The sequence below is a fragment of the Tympanuchus pallidicinctus genome, unplaced genomic scaffold (genome assembly GCF_026119805.1).
Source record: "Tympanuchus pallidicinctus isolate F22 unplaced genomic scaffold, pur_lepc_1.0 scaffold20, whole genome shotgun sequence".
Lineage (NCBI taxonomy): Eukaryota > Metazoa > Chordata > Aves > Galliformes > Phasianidae > Tympanuchus > Tympanuchus pallidicinctus.
This window is the reverse complement of record NW_026294722.1, coordinates 4409028-4434273: the sequence shown is the minus strand read 5'-3', so window position 1 is coordinate 4434273 and position 25246 is coordinate 4409028. Positions and strand designations below refer to the sequence as shown.

Here is a 25246-nt window from a genome sequence, read left to right as displayed (position 1 = left end):
TGCTGGCAGAACTGTTCTCCAGTGGGTCCGGCCCTGGGCTGCACAGGAGCAAAGGTCAGCATCCCTGTATCCCTGCGTCCCTCTGCATTGCTCCAGCACTGCTGCTGGGCACAAGCTGTGGCAGTCCCTCCGAGGGATCTGACAACCCAGAGCTGCTGGGGCTGCAAAAAGACAAATGCAGGCCAACCATGACCAGGGCAGATGGTTCCCAGCACGCCGCCACCTCTTTTTCCACGGGCTGCTTCCAGTTGTTGGATGTATGCTGCTGACCCACAGGCCCCTCGCTGGACCCAGGGAGAGGTGAGATGCTGGGGGCCAGCAGCAGATTGCCTCTGCACCAATGCCATCTCTGCAAGATCTGCAGCATCCCAGATGGATGGATGCTTCCCAGCTCCAGGCAGCTCCCAGCAATGGTTGGATGTGCCCAGGCTGCTCGCCGTTTGCTTCAGAGCCCTGTCCCCAAGCTCCCAGTGACCCACTGCAACCCTCATGCCACAGCTGTTCCTGGCTGGGGAGGGATTGTGGCTCCGGATCCCGTTGGTGGCCCATGGTGAGATGCATTCGCCTTTTCCCAGGAGGGTGGATTCCTTCGCACCAAAGCAATGGCATCAGAATAAACGATTGCTGCTCAGATCCCAGGCCCTGCAATGCCTTCATTCTGCACTAACCAAATCCAGCACTTCTAAATATACACTGGAGTCTTATTTTCTCGCACTGATCTTTATTTGCCTCTGGATAAGCTGAAACAGATGGGGTATTTCACAACGGCCGCTTGCTGAGGATGTCAGATGGGGAAGGACACACCCCTGCTGCTTTTCTGGGAAAAATCCCCTTTCAGAAGCTCCATGAAGATGTTGCCGATCCTCTGAGTCTCCTCTGGCCTTTGCTGGAGCCATCCTGCACCCTACCCACTGTTCCATACACCTACCCACTGTAAGGCTCAACTCTGCCCCTGTGCTGCTGCGGGAGGATTCCAGCTTTGGGCAGGAGGGGCGAAAGGTTGGGAGTTACCACCTGGGCTGGGCCCTGCAATCCCTGTCTGCAGAGGAATGCCCTGACCCTTTTTGGAGGCTGGCTTCAGAGAAGCAGCCCCGTAGAGAAGAGGTGAGATGGGATAAAACGCTGTGGAAACCCAGCTTAGGTCATGGTTTGATGCTTTCTCTGCATCCCTGTGAAACAGCTTGTGCTCTCAGAGGTTTTTAGGGGAAGGATGTCTTTTTGCCACAGTGAGCTCTGGCCCCGTATCCTGGTTCTTCCTGGACTCTTTAGGGAACAGTTTGCTTTTGTGCTCGCTCCTGGAAAGATCTGCCTGCCTGCTCTACTCAAGCTGCTTTAGACTGCTGGGTTAATGAGTTATTAATCGGTGACAGCTCCAGGTGGGGTGCCTCATTTCTGGTTGCAGTGAGAAGGGAAGGTCTGGCCCCAGATGAGCTTTGTGCCAGAGCTGTTGGGTTCATGTGGTGGGAGGGAGAGGGAGAGGGGGGCACACAGCCACCCCATCCCCAGCCTTTGGGGTCTGCTCATGGCATGGGGTCAGCATGGCACTGCGGTGCCAGGCTGCTCTCACACGTGGCCAGGCGGGCCAGGGCTGTGAGTCCTGGCAGAGTCACTGCTCTCAGCAAAGGGCTGGTGTAGGCCAGTTTGAAAGCTGGAGGGCAAAAGTCATCTGCGGGCTCGAGTCTTTAAGAAAACCCCATACTGGAACCAGAATACATTCTAGACCAGAAAAATCTGGCTGAGGTCTATCTCCCAACACAATGGCTCTGCAGTCCCCGCAGAAGTCCTGAAGCTGGGCTGAGCCCTGCAAACTCATCTCACTGGTGAGCTGAGCCAGATCCCAGTGCAAGTTCGGGTGAGGACCACATGGGGACCTGTCCTTCCTCCCTGCCCTCTCTCGAGAGCCCTGGCTGGGTGGCAGAGCTGCCCTGTGCATTGCAGCAGCTTCCAGCCCACCGCCAACGGTGCTTTGGCTTTGCCTCCAGGATGGAATGAGCTGTGGTTTCCGTGGGGCAGGAGCACGGGGCGACCCGAGGGGCTGAGGACCCCGTACCACAGCAGGTCTGTTGGAGGGGAAGATGTTGGCTGGGGCCGAGGCAGAACACATGGTTCTCATTTGTTGCAATATATTTTGGGGAAGGGGAGAGCTGTCTGGGGAACAGAGAGGATGGAAATATGAAAGTTAATTAAATAAAACTGTCAGTCAAAGAGAACGAGCCCTTCCCACCCTAGCATCCTTCAACTGTTCAGGGGAGATGGGCCGTGGCCAAAACCAGTTGTAGTCGTTTAACGATTTGGCCATGAAGATTTTCACTTACGGGCTGTTTGAGGAAAATAAATGGTAGAAAATAAAATATTCCATGCCTGGGGCTCCTTCTTAATAGAGACATAAAGATGGCTTTGACATTCCTGGAACCGCAGCGCCCTGGGAAGACGTGGGATGTGCATGTTATTGTGCAGTGCCTGTTGGAGCGGAGCGGGGAGGGATTCTTCTCTGCAGTGGGATCCGGAGCAGCGGAATCCGCATCTCTGAGCATCTCCCCCCACCTCCTCCTTGGGGACACGCAGAGGGAGAGGTTGTTGCTGGGGCTGTGTGCGGTTACCATTAATGTTTGCTCATTCATGGGATTGATTGGCTTTTAATTAAGGAGGCCGGCTGGCATCCCAGCTCTCAGCATCAATGACAAAAAGGGAGCCCTGTGTTCTCCCCCGGAGGTGGCATTGCCTTCCCCGAGTGGTTGACGAGCACCATCCCAGTGCTTCAAAGAGCTCTGCTGGCATCCTCGTGGCTGCAGAGCACGACAGAACCACAGCACACCAGGCCTTGGGGCATATTTCCACATCCATCCTTAGTAACGTCCCTACCGCCGTTTCACAAGTCCTTTTGCCCCTTCTCCCTTCCCTGGCTGCGTGCCGAGGTGAGGGCAGAGGGGACCTCCTGAGTTGATGTGACAACATCTACAGCCAACCCTCGCCATCACTGGTACCTCAGGCTCAGTGGCAAGGAGGAGGAGGTTTTGGAGCAGCACGACCCAGCTGGACAAAGGCAAATCTGCTGCTTATCAGCACGTCCAGGAAAAGTCACAAGTGGGAAAGAAATACAGCCAGCCACCTCCCTGCATTGTCAGGAACAGGAGTGCAGAGTTTGATGTGCACGCTTGGATGGAACAGCTTGGGTTTGCACTTCTCTGCAAGCGTGGTTTGTGCACATCTCCTCTGTGGAGAGCAGGGATATATCAGTGTGCCAGTAGAGCTGCAGGGCCCTAAAGCTGCTCAGGTACCTGCACCCACTCACTGCGACCTGTAAGCTCACCCTGCCATGCTCTGGCACCGAGCAAACTGGGAGTTCAGGACATGATCAGCATCCCTGCAGAGCTCCTGTTGGCACACATATGGCCAAGGGCAGCTCTGTGCTGCAGCCCCATGGAGCATATACCCACAGGTAGGGCCGTGTGCCACAGCGGGCACTGGGCATGAGGTGCCACAGCTGCTCCTGTGTGTGCTGAACATGCAGAAAGAGAGTGGGAAGGGCCAGCCCGCTGTGCTAAACCTCCAAGTCACTAATAAAGTAGTAATTAAAAGCACTTGGGAAGAGCTGCCCTGCCAGGAGAGGCAGAGACACAAGAGCCTTTCATTGTTTAATAGGCTCTGCTCATTATTGGGGTGGAAGGCAGCCATGCAGGCTCTTCAAACTTGGCATCATCCCCTCTGCCCAGTGTGCAGGGCTGTTTGTTCTGTGGGTTATGAAACATGGCCGAAGGGCAGCTGTGACACAGGGCACCAATAGCACAGGGCCTGGCCCCGTGCAGCACTGGGGTGTGTGCCCAGGGAGCAGGAGCACGAGAGACTTTTGTCACCACAGAGGTGGCCACGGTCCTTGCCCTGCTATTCCTGCTGTCCTGTCCCTTCACTGGTGGAAGGAGAGCCACTCCCAGGGGGTGACATCCTGTAGGGCAGCTTCCCAAAGCATTTTTGGCCTCTCTTTACTTCCATGGTAGGGGCAAAAACTCATTTGGTTTTGCCTAAGGACTCCACCAAGGATGGGACCGGTGCGTGCCACTACAATAATCATCTCCCATTGTTTGCAGCTCAACTACACCCGGCCAGGACTTCCAAAGCTGAATCCAAGGCTGCTGGAAAGCTGGAAGAATGAAGTGAAGGAGAAGGGCCACATCAACTGTCCCAATAACGTGAGCACCTTTTCTCGTCTCTGGACCAGTCTGGTTTTGCTCTGCAGGAGGCAGGGGGAGTTTGAGGGGCAAAACCCCACCAGTGTCAGGTTCTTACTGGGTACTGCTCAGTCCCTGGCACCGGGGTCAGGCTGCACCATGTGCTTTGGACTTTGCTTGTGGGGAGCTCTCGGCACCAGCACTGGGGGAAGGCTGCACAATCTGTGCTAAGCCTTTCTCTGCACCGAACCTGCTTTTCCCAGAGCAAAGCTGGAGCTGGTTTTAAGTCTTTTTATATGTTCTTTTTTTCTTTTTTTGAAGTGCTGGGATAGGCAGAGGCCTCCAGGACATGGTATGTGTGCTCCATCTCGCTGTAAAGCACAGCCTTGGCCTGAGCTCGCAGGGAGATGAACTCCACCCTCGTGCTGGGCCAGTGATTTATAATCTGAAACAAAGCCTTGGTAATGGGAAATTTGAACGAAACTGTTACCACAAGGCCGAGGGAGACGCGCTGCCTAATTAATGTCATACACAGGCACTTTGAAAAGACGTTGCTCAGAAACTGGTCATGCTGCTGCCCGGGTGATTTCTCTCCTTCATTAAGCGTCTGCTGTGGCTCCAAGAACTCCTGTAGCCCAGCAGGACCTCCTGACTGCTCCCAAATGTACGTTTTTCACGGAGACATTTAAGGGAGACATTTTTCAGCTCGTTGTAGAAGGATGTGGCCACATGACTCCCATTAGCACTAATAGGAAACGTGTGACCGGAGCCCTGGGTGCCTCGCAGAGCATTAACCTCATGCTGCTCAGCCCAGACCTGTGGCCTTGCTGGCACAGCAGGCTCCTGGACGTGGGATGGAGGAAAGCACAGAGATGAGGGGTCATGGCAAAAACCCTCCTCTGTTTGTTTCTGCAGTGCTGTGAAGCCATTTACTCCAGCGTCTCGGGGTTGAAAGCTCACCTGGCCAACTGCAACAAGGTAGGTTCCTCGTTTCACAGGTTTGGCTCGATGGTGGCATTGGTTTTGTCCTTCCATGCCCACGGCTCATTTGAGAGTAGCATTCCTAGGGACAGTGACATGGGTTAAAGGACTGTGACCACATCCCTGTGGCTTCCAGCCAGCGCTGGGAGGGGTGGAAGCTGCCTGCAGTGCCCTGGCTGAGGGCAGGGCATGAGCTCTGCAGAGAGGGCTGGCTGAGTGACACGCTGCCATCAACATGTCACTGCCCAGCTGTGGCACTGCTGCAGAGCCCAGCTCCATCCTGGGCAGGATCACCCCCGCAGCCATGGTGTCACGTCCTGCCCGATGGAAGTCAGAGAGAGGACTTAACCAAAACCTGAGCCTTGGAGGAGAGCTCTCTCCTGTGCAGACCCCAGAACAACGCATAGCAGCCCCTGCACAGCTCCTGCAGCTCCCAACTCATCTGTGGCCGGGGCCAGCACCTGGTGTGGGATTCCGGTTGCCTGCAGCCACTGCGGGAGGAACGCTCAGCACAGGGAACTGGGTAAGAGCTCGTAAAGCTTTATACCCTGAAACATTTCCAGCTGCAGCTTCCATTGAATGCAGCTTCCAGGAGGCAGCTCCAATAAATACCCCATCGTTATTAAGAACACAAACTCCAGCACTCCTCCAGCACTAGCTGGAACATCAGCCCCTAATGAGATCATTTAGAAAGTGGGCTGCAGAGATCCGGCAGGAGAAGTATTCATCCAGGATAAAAGTGCAAGCTCAGGAGGCTGCAGCAGTTCCTTTGCTGGCATGCAGAACCAGCAAATGGTTTCAGGGAGAAAATGGAGCCTTTTTCCAGCTGCCATTGTTGCCACTGCTCCGGTGCTGTGCACAGAAAGCAGCCAGCAGTTGGAAGAATGTTTTTTGTATACAGCTGCACCCCCAGGTCAGGTGAGCCTGGCGTGGCCCACAGCACAGCTGGGCACTAAGAGTGGAGGAGGCTCCCAGGCACAGCCCACCTTTACATGGGCCAGGATGATCCTTACATGAGGATTTATGGGGCCAGGCTGCCCACATCCTGCCTGTCTCCCAAACGGGAACCCTGTCTAGCTGCAGATTTACGGCGCAGAGCCAGCTATGGGGAAATCCCCACGGAGTGGATATATTGCCTGAAGAGGCCCATCCATAAACCCCTCGTCAATAGAGAACACATTATCTCCCCCGAGTCGTGAACTGCGGCAGAGCCGGGAGATCAGTCATCCCCAGAAGGGCTCTAATGACAGAAATCCAGCAGTGGCTGCGTCTCCTCGCCAGCATAAAAGGAAAATTAGGTGAGCCTGTCGGACATAAATTAGCTGAGGGCTCAGTCCCAGTAGATCACAGATCTGCTGACAGTGAGGAAATGAGCCCACGTGGCCATGCGGACACACGCCGTGTCAGTGCAGCACCAGCACAGCCATGGCTGCTGCACGGCCGGCACTCGCTGCGTGCGGAGCAGAAGGTGCAGCTGTGGCAGTTCTGGTGCTTTAGAAAGGAATGTTTCTTTTCTGTTGCTTCTGGGTTGAAGTGTCAGCCTGCTTTGGCTGGGAAGGAGAAGGGGAGGGGTGCGTTGGCTCAGCGTGGGGTGCAGCAGTGCGCTCTGTCTTGCAGGGGGAGCATTCGGTGGGCAAATACCGCTGCCTGCTGTGCCAGAAGGAGTTCAGCTCTGAGAGTGGGGTCAAGTACCACATCATCAAGGCTCACTCGGAGGTAAGAAAGCTCCACTTTCAGGTCCCTGCCATACGCTCGTGCTGGCTCTTTCCTTCTCCAGCAAGGAGCAGAGCACGGCAGCTCCTGTCAGTAGTGGTGACGTGGTGGCGTGGCACTGATTTGGCATCCCAGGCTGAGGGGCTCGGTGTCCCCAGCACCCACAGGCTGATGCCAGTCTGTGTGCCCTTGGGGAGGTGATAGCAGTGGGGCGTGGGGGGGTGAGAATGTGGGGAAGGTCCTCAGGCAGCCCAAGGCCAGTCGCTGACCATCTCTGTTGTAACCCCGTGGACACAGAACTGGTTCCGAACCTCCTCAGAAACTGCCCGGAAAAAGAAAAACAGGGAGCAGCTTTCATCCAGCAAAGAGGAAAAAAAAAAAAGCACAAACGGGAAGAAAAGAGGGAGAAAACCCAAGGAGAGGCCTCTGGAAACATCCCTGAAGAACAGAGAGAGCGTGGCAGCAAAGACTAATCACAAGAAAAGCCCTGAGCACTGGGAGGGCTCCCGATGCAGCTCCGATGGAGATGAGCGTGGCCCCAAAGCTCCCAGCCAGCGCAAGGGGGGAGTCAGCAAGGTGCCCGAGAAGTGAGCATTCAGAGACTCATCTGCAAGGATTCGTTTACAGCCCAGGGTAACAGGGTGGGGGTCGCTCCCAGTTTTCCACCCCCCTCCCCTTCCTTCTCTCACTCCCCTTTTTTTCTTTTTTTCTTTTTTTTTTACAAAAAAAAAAAGTCAAAAAAAAAAAAACAAACACAAAAAGAAAACAGGAAATACCAATTAACCACTTCAAGCAAATCATGGACCTTGTTTCACACTGGAAAACAAGCAGGATTGAGCAAGCTGGACCACTCTCGCCCCCTCTGCCCATGTACACACCCCTGAAGCTGTGCCCGTGCCCGGGGGGGGGGCCCTGCTGACCTCCCCTCCCAACCTTCCACCTCTGTGCAAAACTGGTGATGCTTGAGCAAAAGAAAAGTGCAATAGAAGCAGAGCCGGCATTGGATCCCCACCTGCTCTTGGACCCCCACGGCTGCAGCCTCCCAGGACGGTGTTCCCAATGATGCTCGTCCCGTGCAGGCAGCCTGGAGAGGTGGGAAGGGGCAGGGGACAGCAGGGCCTGGCAGCAGACATTGGGTGGCACTTTTTTGGCTGCAGCATTGGGGCCGTGCATCAGCAGGGCCGTGCCTTGAGACGTGTGTGGCGCAGGGCACCAGGAGGGGACGGCGCCCAGGTGCTAGAGCTGATGGGAGAGGGGTTGCTGCAGGATGGGTCTGGTTTTGGGTTTAACTGAAAGTTGCAGAACGATGTGAGCGTGGTGAGGGGAGGGATGGAAGGGCGAGCGGTGGGACAGAGCGGTGCCTGAGGGCGCTTGGGGGCCCTCACCCCAAAGATGCTGATTTGGGATTGGGGGAGCAGGTGTTTGGTCACCCAGCTCTTGTGCTGGGCTGCGGGCAGTGTGCAATGGGGACACGGGGTCAGCATCAAGTGACAATCATGGGTCCTGCTTTCGGGTGAGTCCCCACCGCTGGGCACGTTGCAAGCCGAGCCTTGGGGCAGGGTCACTGCAGGGCATTGTGCCATCCTGGCTTTATTTTGTGTCTGTGTTCCCACACTGGTGTCATTGTGACACCTGGCTCGGAGGAAGCGCCCCAGACCGAGATGTGTCTGTGCAGGCAGGAACCAGGCTACCTCTGTCCCTGGGTTGTGGACACGTCTCGCTGTGGTTTTCTCTCGGTAACGGAGCAGAAAACCTTAATTCTGGTTTTCCTGCATTCTTCCCCATATCGTGGCTCAGGAAGGCGACCTTTGAGGGAGAAGAGGTTCTGCTTTTACTGTGTTTGCTTGAAATCTCAGCCCTCGGTTTCCTTCGCTGCTCTTCACAGCCCATCTCGGCACCATCCCTGCTTGGGAACAACTCGCATCCTTTGCCACTGATGCTGCATTGCTGCAGATGGGGACAGAAGAGGGGCAAAAGGCAGAGCTGAGCAAAAAAAGGGGGGGGGGAGGTGAGCAGGGATGGTGTCCTGCCCTGCAGGCTGCTCTGACAGAGGGGAGCTGGGATGGGTCGGGGTATGGGGACAGTGCTCCTGGCACCAGGCTGTGCTCCCAGCCTGCAGCTGGCTGGGGTGCAACTCTGAGCCCCGCGTGAAAATGGATCCCTGGGGAAAGGGAACGTTTTTATGAGGAATTGAACCAACCTAGTGGTCATAGAAGTGCAGGGAGGTGCTCCTCCCCAGTCAGTAATGGGCAGGGCTGCGTTTGGAGGCAGCCCCAGGGACCTGCTGCTGGGAGCTTTGGGGCAGAGCGAGCACACATCCCTTGAGGCCAGGTCTGCCCCGGCACCATCCTGCTAATGCAGAGAAACGTTTTGCTTTGCTTTGCTTTGCTCTGGGCAACCTTCATTTCCCATTCCAAAGCAATGCCGGGAGCAGCAGCACTGGGTTGGTGCTGGTTGGGTGCTCTGGGGCAGCGCCAGCAGGCAGGGCTGAGATCGGTGTGATACGGTGAGCTCAGCATCTCCTTAACCCCGTCCCGCCGGCATCCCCTGCTCCTGGGCACCACAGCCCCACATCCCTCACCTGCAGCACCACCAAAACTCATCTTCACGCCTCCCACAGCTCAGGATAAGGGCTACACCTGCGTGCGTGGAGCTGGGACCCATCCCTCCACACAGCCCACCCCAGCAAGGGCTCCGACAGCATCCAGCACTGGCGCTACCCACGCCACGGAGCACTGATGGCACGGGGGGGGGGGCAGGAAGGAGCCCCCCAGGCCCGTGGTGCCATAAGCCCTGCTCCCCAGGCCCCCCCCCAGCAGCACTGTCCTCCTCCACCCGTCAACGCTGGGCCCGTTCTGCTCCTTCCTTTCTCTCCTCACAGCACCCATCCCATGGCATACCCGAATGTCTCTGTCAGTCGATGCCAGTTATTTAGTGCATTAAGTGTATTTTGGGGGAAAGAAAAAAAAAAAAAAAAAAAAAAAATTAAAAAAAAAATTTAAGAATTTTCAATTTATCACTTGTAACCATATATATAAATATATAAATATATATATTAAAGAAAAAAAAAAAAGTGTTTATTTGCAAAAAAGAAAAAAAAAAAATCCGTTTTAACAGTAAACTATCTTATAATGAACTCCCGATTTGTGCAGATCCGTTCTTTTGTTAATCATCGACAAATCCTCAGCTGCAGGGCACCGCAGCACGCAGCTATCGGCGCCGGGGAGGGAGCACTCCATGTACTGTATGTATGAAAAGCAGCTGTATCGAATAAATGTTTATTGATTTTTTACTGTGGTCATCGTCGTCGTTTGCTGGGTGATGACATCTGTGATGAGGTGGAGCTTTGCGGGGGGGGGGGGGGGGGGATCCTTCCTTGTGTTCCCTCTGCTTTTAGCACCGAATTATCGCGGAGGAGCCCTGCCCAAGGAAGCTGTGGATGCCCCATCCGTGCAGGCATTCAAGGCCGGGCTGGATGTGGCTCTGAGCAGCCTGGTCTGCCGGCCCTGCACACAGCCGGGGGTTGAAACGAGACGATCGTTGTGGTCCTTTTTAACCCATTCTATGATTCCGCGGGGCTCGCAGGTGGGAAGGCACACATCTGCCTCCCCGGCTCCTTCAGCACCCACCTGTGCCCCCAGCACCCAGCGGAGCCTCACCGCCCCTCCGCACGCCCGCGTTCCCCCGCCCGTCCCCGCATCCCCCGCCCGCACTACAAGTCCCGGAGATCCCCGCGGCAGCTCCGCCCCTCCCGGCCCCGTTCCGCACCTCCCCGCCCGGCCTCTCCCGGCAGCGTTATGGCCGCGGCCCCGGCGGCCGAGGCGGCCCCGGCGGCGGACGCGAGGTACGGGCGGTGCGGGGCGCGGCGCGGGGCCGGATGGATCCGCGCTCCTACCGCCGTCGCGCAGCTCCGCGCGGAGCGGAACGCGTCCCCGGGTGGGTCGGGCTCTGAGTCGGCGCCGCGGGGAACGGGGGCCCTTCCTGCGCCCATCCCGCCGGGCGGGGCTGTGGGTGGCGGCCCCGCCGCGGTGTCCCGGGCCGCGGATGGGGGAGGCCGGTGCGGGGGGGGGGTTCCGTGGTTCCCGCGAGCCCCGTTGTGACGCAGCGGCCTCGGGCTGCTCCGCTGGGACCGGGTGGCGGCCGTGGGGAGCGTGGCGGTGATCGCCTTCCCCAGCCGGGCTGCGGTGCGGCCATTGAGCAGCGGTGCGGGGCGCGAGGAGGGTCCGGAGCGGCGCTGAGCTCCCGGGGAGAAGCGGAGTCCCGCATCCCGCACCTCTCAGGGCGTCCCCATCTCTTCCCCCTGCGACGACTTCAGTTCTCCTTCAGCCCGAGCCCTCCGCTCCTGCGGCCCATCCTTGTGTCCCGAGGCCACGGGTGGGATCTTAGAAACCTTCTGGTAGGAAAAGATGAAATCCCGGACCGTTCATCACGCACGAGAGCTGAGAGCGCGGGCTGAGATGCGGGCTGTGCTGCGCCCTGTCGGACGGAGGCAGGAGGGGCACCGGCTGCGCGATGGGGGACGGCGGCACGTGGGCAAGGACTGCTGCGTTCCGGTTTCCGATCCCTTTCTTTTTTGTTGTTGTTTTGGGAAAGAATAGAAATCGCTGCGAAAGGGAATTTTATTCTTAAGTTTCTGAGTGTGCTTTTCCAGAGCAGGGATTGGGAAGGGGAGTTGGCTGCAGGGCTGCGGCGCTGGGGATGCGCCTCCTGATCCCGCTGTCCCCAAATCCCCCAGCACTGTGCTGGCACTGCTGGAGTCCCGCGCTCATCCCATGCTGCACGTGGCATTGGCACAGTCCTACAGCACTGCGCACGGGGACAGCAGGGTCCCCATGTCCCCAGAGGAGGAGGAGGAGGAGGAGGAAGGTCCTGCCCCATCTCCAAACCTTCCCCTGCTCGGTGCCTGCATTGTCCCCGGTGTCACCTGCCCGCGCTGGGGGTGATTTGATGACTAGGAATGCGTCCCCAAAGCTGTGCCCGCTGTCACCTGGCGCAACGCGGAGCTGATTCTCGAGCACTGCAGAATGAATCTTTGGGTTCCCAACCCCTGCGCTGGGCTCAGAGCTGCCGAAATGCTGGGGGGGGGGAACGGGGGGAGAGGCAGCGGGCGCCGGGACCCGACCGAGCAGCAGCGTTATTCTTAGTGCCGGTGTTGAGTTTCGCACTTGTTTACTGCTGTGACTCTTCCCGTGGAGCCGGAGGGGCTCCGAGCCGAACACCGTGGGCCGTGGGAGGCTCAGAGCCCCTCAGTGCCCCCTCTCCATCCCCACCCCAGGACCCCTCCAGCCCCATGCTCACCATGCTGAGCAGCCCCGTGCTCTGAGTGCTCAATGCAGCCAAAGCAGCCACTGCCCAGCAGTTGGTTGTTTGTCTGCCCAGAGGAGGTGTCACCCTTGCCCCCCCCCCCCCCTTGTTTTTTCTTTAATCAAGCCAGTGCTATTAATATCAGGTAATGAACATAATCTCAGCGTTAAGCTATCCTCTTATGCACGCTGAGCTCCCAGCACCTCCCGTCCCGGCGCCGTGCCCCCCCTCCTGTACTGCCTGGCTCCGGGCCCCCCCTGCACTACTTGGGGCCATCCCTGTATGGCTCATCCCCACCGAGCAGCACCGAGCCCCCAACCATGAGCAGCCCCCCCACCTACGGCAGCGTCCGCTTCTCAGGCTGCCGGACCCTGGCACCCGCGGGCAGGTGAGCTCCCCTTTATGGGGTGGGTTTGAGGTTAGGGTGAAGGGTTTTTCCCAAGAAGAGGGGATGGGAAGTTGGGCATTGGGGCGCAAGGGACCCTCCAACACAATGGGGCTGTCTAAGCAAAGCGAAGGGGATGCACGGGCAGCAGGGGCAGCAAAGGATCCCCAATCCCAGGAGGAGGTCGGGGTGCCCCAAGCAGGGCTCTGAAGGTGGGTTCCCCACCCCGGGTGACGTTTCCATTTGGATTTACCTTGTCCTGTTGTCATGCTGCTCGGAGCGAAGGGCCCCGTGGGGCTGCGTGCGGGACAAGGACAGCACTGCCTTCACTGCAGCCCTCCTGCAGGATCACCCTGTGCACAGAGCAGCGCTGCTATTAATAGGGCCCAGGGCTCCGCACCGGGTCAGGAGTGCAGCCCTGAGTGGTGGGAAGGAACAGGAGGAAATGGGGAGTGGAGAGGAGCAGGAGGTGGTCGGGGCAGCCCTGAGGGAATTTGTGACCTTTGCAGAGCTCCGGAGCAGTGGCTCAGTGCTGTTTGTCTGAGATAAATCATGGGAACGTGGGTTTGAGAGGCGGAGTGCAGCATTTACATAGCAGTCCATAAGAGTGAGGGTGAGATGAGGCAAAGCAGAGAGGCTCTGGAAATAGGATTAGGGCTCCCCGGGTCCAGGAGCACACTGCACGTGGATGGCAGCCCTGCAGCGCTGCGGGATGGGGCAGCACACACAGCACTTGTGCCACTGCCATCCTGGGATCACTGGGGGGGTGATGGGCTGGGGGCAAGTTGGGGGCTGGCAGGGATGCAGATGCATCTGAGCAGAAGGTGCAGTAATGCTGGCGGTGGTTGAGAGCTCCTGGTTCTGGAGAGGGCTGGGTTGCACTGGGTGCAGTGGATGCCCTGGTTGCAGTGGGAGCACTGGGCAGCTCTACACGCAGATGGCTGGTCTGAAATTTTGGTCATTATCTAGCATTATTCTAAAAAGGGCCGTGGGAGGGAAGGGAACTAATCTTAATGCTGAAACAGCTGAAAACCCAACAAAATCTGCCAAATGCTGCAGTTTAAGCCCTCTGAAGAGCAAAACATAACTGAGAAGCAGCAAAGCCCCAGCCAGGCTGTAGCTGTTGGCACCGGAGCTCTCAGACCTGGCAGAAATTTGTCCCTACCCAATCCCACCTCTGTCTCCCATGAGGAGAAAAGACTGGTTTTTCAGTGCTGGCTATGGAGAAGCAGGACAAGCAGCTCTGGCTCTGGGTGTCGATCCCTCTGCCATGGCTGTGCACACACAGCTTATCTCCTGCCCTTATCACCTCGCAGCCGCCGTGTCCTGCTGCCAAGTGCCAGCTCTGGGCTCCATTTGCTCCTCTCCCTCCTGATGCAGATAAGAGGCTCAGCGGCTGCAGCCTGCACAGCAACGTGGGCACGAGCAGCTCCAGGAGGGGCGTTCCTGCCTGCAGCCCCACTGCCTGGTGCTGGGAAGCTCATGGGATGGACGTGAAGGGTCTCAGCCCTATATAGGATGGGATTTGGGCAGAGCTGGAGAGCTGCAGGTGGGGTTGCCGTGCTCGTTGAACCCACTGCTCCCTGTTTCTCCCCAGCAACAGCAGCGCCGAGTCGCTGGACCGGCTGTACCCGGCGGTGGGCTCCTCCAAGCCGCCCCGAAAGCGGACCACCAGCCAGTGCAAGTCGGAGCCCCCGCTGCTGCGCACCAGCAAAAGGACCATCTACACCGCAGGGCGGCCGCCCTGGTACAATGAGCACGGCACGCAGTCCAAGGAGGCCTTTGTCATAGGTGGGCATGGGTGGCTGCGTCCCACCGCTGAGCTGTTGGTGCTGCAGGGGGAGCCAGGGAGGGTTCCTGTTATTGCCCTGCTCTCACAACCTCGGAATTGTGGAGTCACAGAGTCGTGATGGTTGGAGGTGATCATCCGATCCAACCGGGTTGGAGCTGCGTTGTCTTTAAGGTCCCTTCCAATGCAAGGCATTCTGTGATGGGTGCTGTGGAGCTGGCCTTGGAGGCAGGTCAGGGCTCCGTAGCCCCAGCACTCCTTTCTGGCAGGTCTGGGAGGGGGCAGCGCCTCTGGGAAGACCACGGTGGCCACCATGATCATCGAGGCTCTGGATGTCCCTTGGGTGGTTCTGCTCTCCATGGATTCCTTCTACAAGGTGAGGCCACGCAGCCCGATAGGGGAACGTGGTGGGGATGAGGCAGCAGCCTCCTGCTTTCCCCTGGCCCCATGGCGTTGGGGCAGGAGGAGACGTGGCACAGCAGTGGGGTGATGGTGATCTGGGGCTGCAGAGTGGATGGCCGCTCACTGACCCATCTTTGGGGCCAGGTGCTGACCAAGCAGCAGCAGGAGCAGGCAGCCAGCAATGACTTCAACTTTGACCACCCCGATGCCTTTGACTTTGACCTCATCATCGCCACCCTGAAGAAGCTGAAGCAAGGCAAGAGTGTGAAGATCCCCATCTATGACTTCACCACCCACAGCCGGAAGAAGGAATGGGTATGGGACGTCAGGGGGCATGGGATGAGGTGGGGGGCTGCCACCTCTGTACAGCCTGCCAGTACATTGCAAGGGCAGCGGGCTGCACGGAGGAGAAAACCCATGGGTTGTGCTTGTGTCACTGAGAGCTCTTTGAGTCCTACAAGTGACTGCAAGGCACAGGAAATAGAGGAGCTGATCATTCTCTGTGTTATCATCTTCCCTGGAGTGTGGTATCTCTGCACGCATTCTCTGTCCAACCACATCGATTTTTTGCCTCTGCAGAAAACCCTCTATGGTGCCAATGTGATTATTTTTGAAGGTATCATGGCATTCGCAGACAAGGAGCTGCTGAAGGTGAGGCAGCCCCATCCTGCAGCCCGGGCTTTGCTGTGTGCAGTGGGTATGCTGGGTGTACACGTTGTCCTGTGTCCTGTTTGCAGTGGGCATACTGAGTGTGCCAGTTGCAGTGGGTGTCCTGGTTGCAGTGGGGCACTGGCTGCACTGTCTTCTCATGCTGCATCAGCATCACCTGCATGCCCACCCTGCACGCCCCATCCTGATGTTCCACAGCAGGGGAAGAGCCCCAGGCAGACGTAGAGCAGAGGGCCGTGTCTCAGCCATTCCTTCCCAGGAATTTGGAGCCAAGCTGTGACCTGGTCCTTGGCAGCAAAGGTGTATCAACATGACCAGAAGTACCTCCGTGCTGCCCGGCTCAGCTTGCAGCAAAGCTGGCTGCAGCCATGCTCTGCAGAGCCTGATGTTCCCAGGCTGACCTCGTCCAGCACTTCGGGCATTCCTGAGAAGTGCTCGGCTGCATGAGAACCCTATAGGCTCATAGCCATGCACAAGCATAGCCAAGCTCAGTCTAGGAAGTTCCCTTCCCTGCCAAGGGAACGTTTGTACTGCACTTTCCTGGAGCAACGATGACCTCCAGTGGACAGCTGAGCGCATCCCCGAGCAGCTTTCTTTCTGCTCATCCTTCAGCCAAGGGCAAGCAGCAGGGATCCCAGCCCCCTGAAACGACATCCCCCAAAGTGCTGGGGCTGCACGGAGGGCGGGTCGTGGAGCAGGACGGGTTTTAGGGTTGGCTGCAGCTTCAGCTGATGCCATTCGTTCCCACTGCTCTCCTTGCAGCTCCTCGACCTGAAGATCTTTGTGGACACGGATTCGGACATCCGCTTGGTGCGCCGCCTGCGCAGGGACATCAGTGAGCGTGGCCGTGACATCGAGGGAGTCATCAAGCAGTACAACAAGTTTGTGAAGCCCGCCTTCGACCAGTACATCCAGCCCACCATGCGGCTGGCCGACATCGTCGTGCCCCGAGGTACCCCACGCTCCTCATGGTTCCGCCAGGGCTCCGTTTTAGGCCCCAGTTCTCTTTAATGTTTTCATCGGTGACTTGGATGTAGGGATGGAAGGTGTTGTGAACAAGCTTGCTGACAAGCATAGGATCATTAATGTTGGAAAAGACCTCTCAGATCCCTGAGTCCAACCTCACCCCGCCGTGCCCACTGACCGTGTCCCTCAGTGCCACATCTCCACAGCTCTGGAACACCTCCAGGGACGGCACTAAATTGACTCCATGAAGAGTGGAGAGGCCTTGCAGAGAGATGTAGACAGATTGGAGAGCTGGGCAGTCATCAGCAGCATGGAGTTTAACGAGAGCAGGTTCTAGATTCTGCAGCAGGGCAGGGAGGTTGGCACTGTGGCCACACCTCACTGTTTACTTTTGCTTTTGCTTGACTCCAGGGAGTGGAAACACGGTGGCCATTGATCTGATCGTCCAGCACGTGCACAGCCAGCTGGAGGAGGTATGTCCTGGCTCCGGCCCCATGAACTGCTCTGTGCTGTGCTTCTCTGTGTCCCGGTGCTCCGCTGGGAGCAAACCCACCTCACACACTGCAGTGCAGTGCCCTGGGGGCAGCAAGCCATGCAGGGACAAAGCATCCTGCCTGGCTCCAACACCTCTGCTCTCTGGCTCTGGCTTCTCCTCTTCGCCCCCTGCTGCCATTGCTGCAGCCTTCCCAGTCCAGAGCTCTGTTTTCCACTTCAATGCTGGGTGCAGCCCACGGGTGTCAAAACCCAAAGCTTTGCCACAGCTTACTTGCAGCCTGAGCCACATCCTTCTCCACTGCTGACCACAGAGAGCCATATTTTGTATGGTTCTGGGCCTTGAGCCTGCGACCCATCCACCAAAGGACACGGTTGTGTGTTGCCATCCCCGAGCCACGCAGCTTCCTCCCACCCTACTCGTAGCTTTGATGTCGAAGCTGTGACAATGCTCAGGGCGATGCTCTGGGAAATTGATGGCTTTGAAAGTAAAGGGCTCAATTCCTGCAGAAATTCCTGAGCCCCGGATGAACTCCGTGCAGCCCCAGGGCCGCCTGCTCTGTGTTAGGGCACGGTGTGAGCTTCCCTTGGGCCCCCACTCCCTGCTGCCAGGGCTTTCTGGCCTCCCCAGTTTACAGCAATACACTCTGGCAGGAATCTAAACCCTGCTTTAGGACACAGAGCTCCTGCCCAGAGCCCTGGGAGTTCTGCAGCCAGCAAACACGGCAGCTCCTGCCCAGAGCAAGGGCCGGGGCTTAGCGTTTCTTTGGGGAGGGGAAGAAGGGGAAAAAAAAAACCACATGTGAATGCAGGAAAATATTCCTATTTTTCCTTTTCTTTTGTCTTGAAACGCCCCTGGTGTTGGCAATGCTTAATACCGGTTGCATTGTGTCTTTGTGTTGCTGCCGCAGCGTGAACTCAGTGTCAGGTAAGAGCCCCTAACTCTGTCCTGTCCGTGCAGCCCGAGGCATTTCCAATGCCAGGCACTGCTTGGCCTAACCCTGACCTGCAGGCAGGTGTAAGGCCACCTGTAAGGCCACCACGTCCCTGGCCATGGGAGAGGCTCTGCAGCAGCACTCTGCGTTCAGGCATCCGCTCCCATTGCCCTTCCACAAGACAAACGTTCAGACCCACCTCCCAGCCCCTGGTGGATGCTCTAAAGCATGCAGCCATTTACTTCCCCTCAGCGTTTGGATCCAGATGGGCCGTTTTTCCATTAGGCAGCCAGCTGGGTTCACAGCTATTTGTGTAGGAGGCAGAGCAGCACGTTACCGCGCTCAGGTTTCCGTTTAGATCTTCACTGTTTTATGCAGACACTTTAGGCAAGTAACCCAAAAACTTGAATTTGGCAAAGCTTTCAAAATACCAAAGGTGAACAGGAAAGGCTCTCTTCTTTACTTCTGCTCAAGCCATTTGTTTCCCAGACTGAGCAACTGGATGGTTTATTCTGATTCTTTTTGCTTGCTCGTTGGGGCATGTCCATATGGTGCTATGCGTAAGCCCCCCGTGTGCCTGGAGTTTGGGTGGGAAGCTGCTCTGTAGCATATGTACATATATGTGCATATACAAAGACATACCCACAACAGATTTCCTTTCTCTCCACTGATTCTCTGCCTTAAATCTGGCCCTCAGTAGAAGTGATCTTTGCACTTTTTGTGCTCCCTGCGTATGGAGCAGCATGTCAGTGTGAGCACTGCAGTGACAGCCAGCTGAGGGAAGTGACTTTGGCCTTCAGAAGTACCTCCATGGTAACCACAGCCATGGATAAGTTTTTAAGTTCAGTGGCTCCTGGTTCCCATTTGTGCCTTTGCCAGAAAGTCTGGGAAAAATATGCAGTGAAAATCCATTGATGCTCCTGGAGTGCTGGTGGGTGTCACTGCCTCTTGGCTGTGGGGACACAGCCAGGTCATTGAACAGAACCTGGATGCTCAGACCTGGCCCCAGCTCAAGGTATCCTCTTGTTTCCCGTGTGCCAGGTTGCTGTGCCACTGCCTGACCTCGGGTGCTTCATGGTGAGGTGGTGTGGCCCCAGCACTGCTGCCCAGAGAGCTGAGGGGGCCCCATCCCTGGAGGTGCCCACAGCCACGAATGGGCCCTGTGCAGCCTGGTTTATGGGAGGTGTCCCTGTCCATGATGCAGTGGTTGGAGCTGGCTGGGCTTTCGTGTCTGTTCCAACTCAGCCATTCTGCAATACCATGATTCTGGAGTTGCTGAGGTCCCTTCCATCCCAACCATTCTATGATTCTATGTGAATCATTCAGTGAATTCTGAGGAGGTTAAAGAGAGCAGTGCCCCACACCCACGGGCTGTTCCACACCACTGGCAGCCTTCACTTTGCTCTGCGTCCTCTCAGGGTGAAGCTCAGGTCTTGGGGTCACTGCATCCCATCCAGCCCCCCTTGTTTAACCACATGTGCTGGAGCTGTGGTTACCCACCCTTTGCACTATGCCAGGTGACCAGCAGCACCTGCAGCCTGTTTGCTGTCCCATTTTAGCCATCAGCCTGGCTCAAGGAGCCTCTGCTCGTTTCAGCTGACTTTCCCTCGCCGATCGATTTCCCCCCCCTCCTCTCCCAAGGTCTGGATCAGCTTGGCATGCCCTCTGCCAATTGTGTCTTTAAATATCAGCCCGTGGCGCAGTCTGATAGCCCTTGTTTGAAATGTCAGCTGTGAAAGCCAGCCGCTGTACGTGTTTGAAATGCCTTGACTGCATCACTCCTTTGTAGCTGGATGTCTCTTGTCTGCTTCCTGTTTGATAGCATGCTCAACAAAGAGCCGAGGATGTTCCCTGAAGCCTTCCTGAGCGATGGCCACCCCTTTTCTCTCCTTTCTTTTTCTTCTTCCTTTTTCTTTTCTATTTTTTTTTTTTTTTTTACCTTCAAACCTTTTGTTCTGGGGGGGGGAAAAATAAGTTTCCAAAGTGAGATGTCTTCTTGACGTGCTCATGGCCGCCTGTCTGAATGCTCCGCCGCCTCACTGGGGAGAGGGTGGGAGCATCACTGGTGGCTGCATGACCTGCTGTGCCTGTGTCCATGTATGGTGTGTGGGTCCTCTACATGGACACCTGGTGCAGGGGGGGCCTTGGAGGTCCTCAAGGTCTTCCCAACTGCTGGTGATGCTCAGCTCAGGGCTGGGTTTCTCCCGCTGTTCCCATTGCTCTGGGCTTTACGGTGTCACCGAGGCTGCAGGAGGTGGGCACCGCTGTGTGCACATTGGGTGGAGGTTGTGCAGGCTTCAGCTCCTGCACATGCTTTGGGATTGTGGGGCTCTGGAGGCATCAGGGAGCCCTGCAATGTGGTGCCGAATGGGACGCAGTGTCCCTGGGTGACAGATGGGGCTCAGCATGGAGCTGAACTGGTGCACTGGGGAGCAGAGGTGACACGGTTTGGTCACCCCGGAAGGGGCGTTGGGGTCCGTATGCAGGCGGCCATTCTCGGGCAGCTCCAAGAACCACCGATCCACTGGGACTTTTTTTTCCCCCCTTTGACTAATGCCAGTGCTTTTTCCTTTATTTCATGTCCTGTTTGTCCCTCTCCCCTAAAACTCTGGTGTCTCCCGTCTTGTCTCCCCGAATGTCCCTCCCACCTGGTGACCAGAGGAAGCTACGCTGGGATATGTGAGGAGACCTCCACTGCTGGCAGCGTTCGGGGTGTGACACTAACAGCATGGCTGGGGCCAGGGCCGTGCAGCGTGAGCGTGCTACTAACCTGGGCTGCACACGGGGTCCTGCTTCTCTGGGGCTTCACGGGTCAAAATAGGGTGGGAGGGACCCGAAAGTCTCTTTCTTCATCCCTGAAAGTGATGATGCTGAACAGCATCCCAAAGAAGCAGGGCTGCATCCCGCACCCAGCCCTGCGCGGGGGTTGCAGGAGGTGCAGAAGGTGCAGTGAGGAGCTGCTGACAGCGTTCCCCGAGGGTTGCTGACAGCTCGAGATGCAGGGGAGGTGTTCTGGGGCTGCTGCAGGAGGTGGGAGCAGGTGCTGGGTCTCGGGGCACATGGAGCTGCCCTCCTGCATGGGGTGGCGGTGACGGGGGAAGAGGTTGCAAATTCAGGGACGTGCCTCAGTGCCCAGGGCTGCGCTGGGTTTTGGGACAGCAGTTTGGGATGAGAGAGCACACGGGCTCTGCACTGGGAGCAGGCACCCGCATCTGCCAAAGGCAGGGCTCAGCGCCTTGTGCAACGGCTCACGCCACGTGGGTCAGCATCCCCAGGGCCAGAGGGGTCAGGCAGGGCTGTGGGTGGTGTCTGTGTCCCCAGGACCCGTCCCCAGGCTGGGGTTGGTGGCAGGAAGGAGGGGACAGAGCCACGCGGTGCTGCTGCGGTGCGGTCGTGGTGTGGGCATAGCTCTGAGAGCAGCTAACCTGAGTTCTGGTGACTAACGGAGTGAGCTGGGCTGGTGCTGGGCACTGGGGGCCTGCTGGCCAGGAGGAGCCCTGACGTACCCCCAGGCCTTGGGAATGTCCCATTTGGCCTCGGTTGGCCAACCTGATCGAGCTGCAGGCGTCCCTGTTCATTACAGGGGAGTTGGCTCAGATGGCCATTAAGGGTCCCTTCCAACTCGGACCATTCTGTAATTCCATGGTGGCTGGAGGCCTCACGCCATCGCGCCCTGCCCTCCTCCGTTCCTACCCAGTCATCTTTCTCTTCCTCTCTGCTCGTGTGCCTGTTTGTGTGTGCAATTAACGCAGGTTTCTGCTTGGTTTGAAATCTTACTCATCTGCTGCTTCCGTCTGTTGGCTCCCTTCTCCCCCTCCCCACCATCTCCCTGCCCAGCTGTGGCCATGGCACATTTGTGGTCTGATGCGTGGCTTTGTGACCCCAGCCCTCCTCCCAGACGAAGGCACTTGCCCATCCTGCCCAGCCCCATGGAAGCCAAAGAGATGTGACCTTCATCTCGTTACTGCCGCTCTCAAGCAGAGAGGTGACTAATGGGGCCCCATTGTGCGCTTCCCCGTGAACGGTGTTCCCTTGATCCAAGAATAGCTCCCAACCCTATTAGTTATGTGGAGATGACTCACACAAAGCCAGCCCCGTCCAGCGGCAAAGTCTTGAAGCTGTTCCCAATTTGGCATCAGCTGCGACCAGCCCTGAATGGGCCGGATGTGCTCAGAAGCAGCCTCACTGCAGCACTGCCCTGGGGGAACTGGGGATGGCGTCACAGTGCTGAGCTCCTGCCCCACACCCAGCCCTTGTCCTGTGGGGCAGAGACTGCTGTGATGGCCCTTCCTCACCAGCTGAGTGGGGGTCCCACCGCCAGGTCCTCTTCCTGGAGTTCTCCATGGAAACTCTCAGCTACAGTGGGTCAGCCATGGCTCGGTGACCCAGCAGGGAGGGAACGTCCTGGAGCTGCACCGACCGCCCCTTCCCTGCCTTTTCAGAAGGTCCTGGGCAGGGCTGGCTGCTCATTGGGCTTGGCCACATGGCTTTGGGTTGCGTTGAGAGCTGACATCTGGGAGAATGGCTCCGGCCGTGTGCTGTGCCCCAGCTTTCAGGCACCTCCCCGGAGCCCTCCTGATCCTGTCTTTGGTTTCAGGGCCGCCCTGGCCTCTGCCCATCAGTACCACCCCCTTCCGCAGACCCTCAGCGTGCTGAAGAGCACCCCTCAGGTGCGGGGCATGCACACCATCATCAGGTAATGGCGGGGCACCGCGGGCCCTGGGGAGTAGATGGGGCTTGGCTGGGTGGGCTGGCTGGCCTCAGCTTCCTGAGTCCCCAGAGTTCTGCTCTTTGCCTTTCAGAAACAAGGAGACCAGCAGGGACGAGTTCATTTTCTACTCCAAGAGGCTGATGCGGTTGCTGATTGAGCACGCGCTCTCGTTTCTCCCTTTCCAGGTGGGTTCAGGGCTGCACCTGGTGATGAGGTGTTGTCCCATTTCAGCTTCCACAGGTTGGTCAGCTTTCCTGACCATCCCCTGCCTGGCTCCCTGGCAGCAGGGCTCACTGAAAGCCACTGTGGTGATGCTTCTCATGGGGTTTTTGCAGAGTTGCACTGTTCAGACACCCCAGGGACAGGACTACGAAGGGAGGACATACAGTGGGAAGCAAGTAAGTGGGAGCAAAAGCTGTTGTTTTCAAACCTCTGGGTGGGGCTTCACTAAAAGCCCTCCGCATGCAGGGAAGAACACCACAGGCATCTTGGGGTTCCCACCAAGCCTGAGTTTGGTACCTTGTGTCAACGGGGCAAAGATGCCACCGGTGTGCAGCACAACCCTATGCTGGGCGGGATGCGCTTTGGGGTTGTCCTTTGGAGGTTCCCAGTGTTGAAACCCAATGCTGTGTGCCCCCACCTGCCCGAGTGCTCTCACTGCAGATCACCGGGGTGTCCATCCTGCGGGCAGGTGAGACCATGGAGCCGGCACTGCGAGCTGTCTGCAAGGACGTCCGCATCGGGACCATCCTCATTCAGACCAACTGCAACACGGGCGAGCCGGAGGTACGGCGTCTCCTGCCCGTGGGCAGGCACGTGGGGTTGGCTTGGGTGTGGTGTGAGCGCTTGGGAAGGGCTTTAAAAGCTTCTGAAGTGGGTTTCGCCAGTAAATATGTGCACGCAGGGCTGGTTTGGTGTCTGCACCGGTGCCTGGCCCCAGGCTAACAGCTCAGATTGCGGTGATGGGAACGTGGAAAGATCCTTCCCTCCTCCTAAAGATGAGCTGGAGTTGCTTTGTTGCCTGCATTCTGCACGAGGACAGACCGCTGTGCAGTGCCCTGAGCCCGCAGCCCCTGAGCTGATCCCTCTCTCCCCCTGCCCAGCTCCACTACCTGCGGCTGCCAAAGGACATCAGTGAGGACCACGTCATCCTGATGGACTGCACGGTCTCCACAGGAGCTGCAGCCATGATGGCCGTGCGGGTGCTGCTGGTATGGAGGGTATCGGGTGTGTGGGGGCCAGAGGGGGGTTTTGCCCCAGGCAGTGTGCAAAAACCCTGCTGGGGGCCTTGCATTAACATTGAGCCTTCCAAAGGGGGGTGTTGAGAGTCGCAGCAAGACCTGGAATGTCTCCAAGGCGTTGACAGAGCCCTTCCTAGGAGAGTAACAGCTTAGATTTAGGTGGTTCATTGGTCTTACACCCACCAAACCCTACACCCAGGGACAAAAAGTGGTTCCAGGAAGGTCCTCGAGTGCTCCGAGTGCCAGACTATGGACCATAACACAGCTCGTCCCACACTCTGCCATTCCTGCAGGATCATGACGTCCCAGAAGACAAGATCTTCCTCCTCTCCCTGCTGATGGCAGAGATGGGTGTCCACTCAGTTGCCTACGCCTTCCCCCGGGTGAAGATCATCACCACAGCTGTAGACAAGAAAGTGAACGACCTCTTCCGGATCATCCCTGGCATTGGTGAGTACTTGAGGAGGAACGTTTGGTGTTTCTGGCCCGCTCAGCAGATGAGGTGAAGCCCTGGTTGTCAGCAGCTCAGCCTTGTTTTAGTCTGCCCTTGTTTTACTGAGGGACCCTTTGCCTCTCCCGGTAGAGAAGCTGGGCTGGGGCAGCTCTGTGCCTCATTCCCTGAGCTGCTGCCTGAAGGAAGCTTGTCCTCAACAAGCTCACTGCGTCCTTCCGTCCTCACCTCTGCTGTGCCAGGAACCACCCCTGCCACGGCAATGCTAAAACAGTCCCCAGTGTGCTAAAACAGCCTCCGGGCTGCTCCAGTTCTGCCGCTACACAAACGCGAGCACCGTGCAAGCTGTCAGATAAACCTGGTTTTGTTTCCTCGCCTGCTGGGCCAGTCCAAGCTCTCCAGAGCTTTCTCTCTCCCTTCTCCTCCTAGGGAACTTCGGTGATCGGTACTTTGGGACGGATGCTCCTCCTGACTGGAGCGACGATGAGGATGCTCTCAGCACTTAGCTGGGTGGGAGATGCCACCAGCGCCAGGCAGCTTCGCACCGCACCTTAACCCCTCCTGTCCATTGCAGAGATTTCTCCTTTCTCCTCACCAAGCATATATTTTTTTCAAATCTTTCATCAGAGATCTAGGGCATATTTTTTCAAACACAGATCTTAGTGTGACTTTGTGGACAGCCGCGTGTCCCAGCATAGAGTGGAGTTAATTTATTTTAATTTAACTATTTGCCTATATAACTTATTGGAGATATTTTATAAAGAAAAGTAATAAATTTTTTTCTCTGGTTTTCTTGAACGGAGCCACTGCTTGTCATGGCCTTGTGCTGCCCCAAAGGAATCACAGGGTCGTTATGGTTGGAAAAGACCTCTGCCATCCCCAAGTCCAACCCCAGCTCACTCACTGCGCACTGCCCACGACCCTCAGTGCCAATCTCCGCAGCTCTGGGACGCCTCCAGGCTCAGTGACCCCACCACCCCCTGTGCAGCTGTGCCACTGCATCACTGCTTTTTTGGAGAACAAATTGTTCCTCATATCCCA

At 57.2% G+C, this 25246-nt stretch overlaps 2 protein-coding genes across 13 annotated transcripts in view; both read left to right on the top strand.

Moving 5' to 3' along the window:
- The window catches only part of ZNF512B (zinc finger protein 512B), a 30156-nt gene extending 20006 nt beyond the window's left edge, over nt 1-10150 (top strand). For 8 of the 9 annotated variants that reach the window (XM_052683574.1, XM_052683581.1, XM_052683578.1 and 5 more), the window contains 4 exons: nt 4086-4187; nt 5082-5144; nt 6765-6863; nt 7158-10150. In XM_052683574.1, the coding sequence (XP_052539534.1) occupies nt 4086-4187; nt 5082-5144; nt 6765-6863; nt 7158-7451 (558 nt within the window). In that variant the 3' untranslated portion in view covers nt 7452-10150. Of the gene's footprint in view, nt 1-276; nt 4034-4085; nt 4188-5081; nt 5145-6764; nt 6864-7157 lie in introns of those variants that run through there. The other variant, XM_052683582.1, reaches the window with a different exon arrangement.
- Nucleotides 10151-10608: 458 nt separating this feature from the next.
- On the top strand, nt 10609-25003 carry UCKL1 (uridine-cytidine kinase 1 like 1). Of its 4 annotated transcripts, none has more exons than XM_052683588.1 (15): nt 10609-10704; nt 14147-14340; nt 14608-14714; nt 14885-15055; nt 15320-15391; nt 16172-16361; nt 16787-16848; nt 20462-20481; nt 22400-22498; nt 22605-22698; nt 22849-22911; nt 23177-23299; nt 23617-23724; nt 24048-24204; nt 24635-25003. In XM_052683588.1, the coding sequence occupies exons 1-15, from the start codon at nt 10658-10660 to the stop codon at nt 24709-24711; spliced, it is 1584 nt and encodes a 527-aa protein (XP_052539548.1). In that variant the 5' UTR covers nt 10609-10657; the 3' UTR covers nt 24712-25003. The 4 variants fall into 4 exon arrangements, with proteins under 4 accessions (XP_052539548.1, XP_052539549.1, XP_052539546.1 ...); XM_052683586.1 differs by lacking the exon at nt 10609-10704 and adding an exon at nt 12414-12552; XM_052683587.1 differs by lacking the exons at nt 10609-10704; nt 20462-20481 and adding exons at nt 12416-12552; nt 17779-17795.
- The last annotated feature ends 243 nt before the right edge of the window (nt 25004-25246 follow it).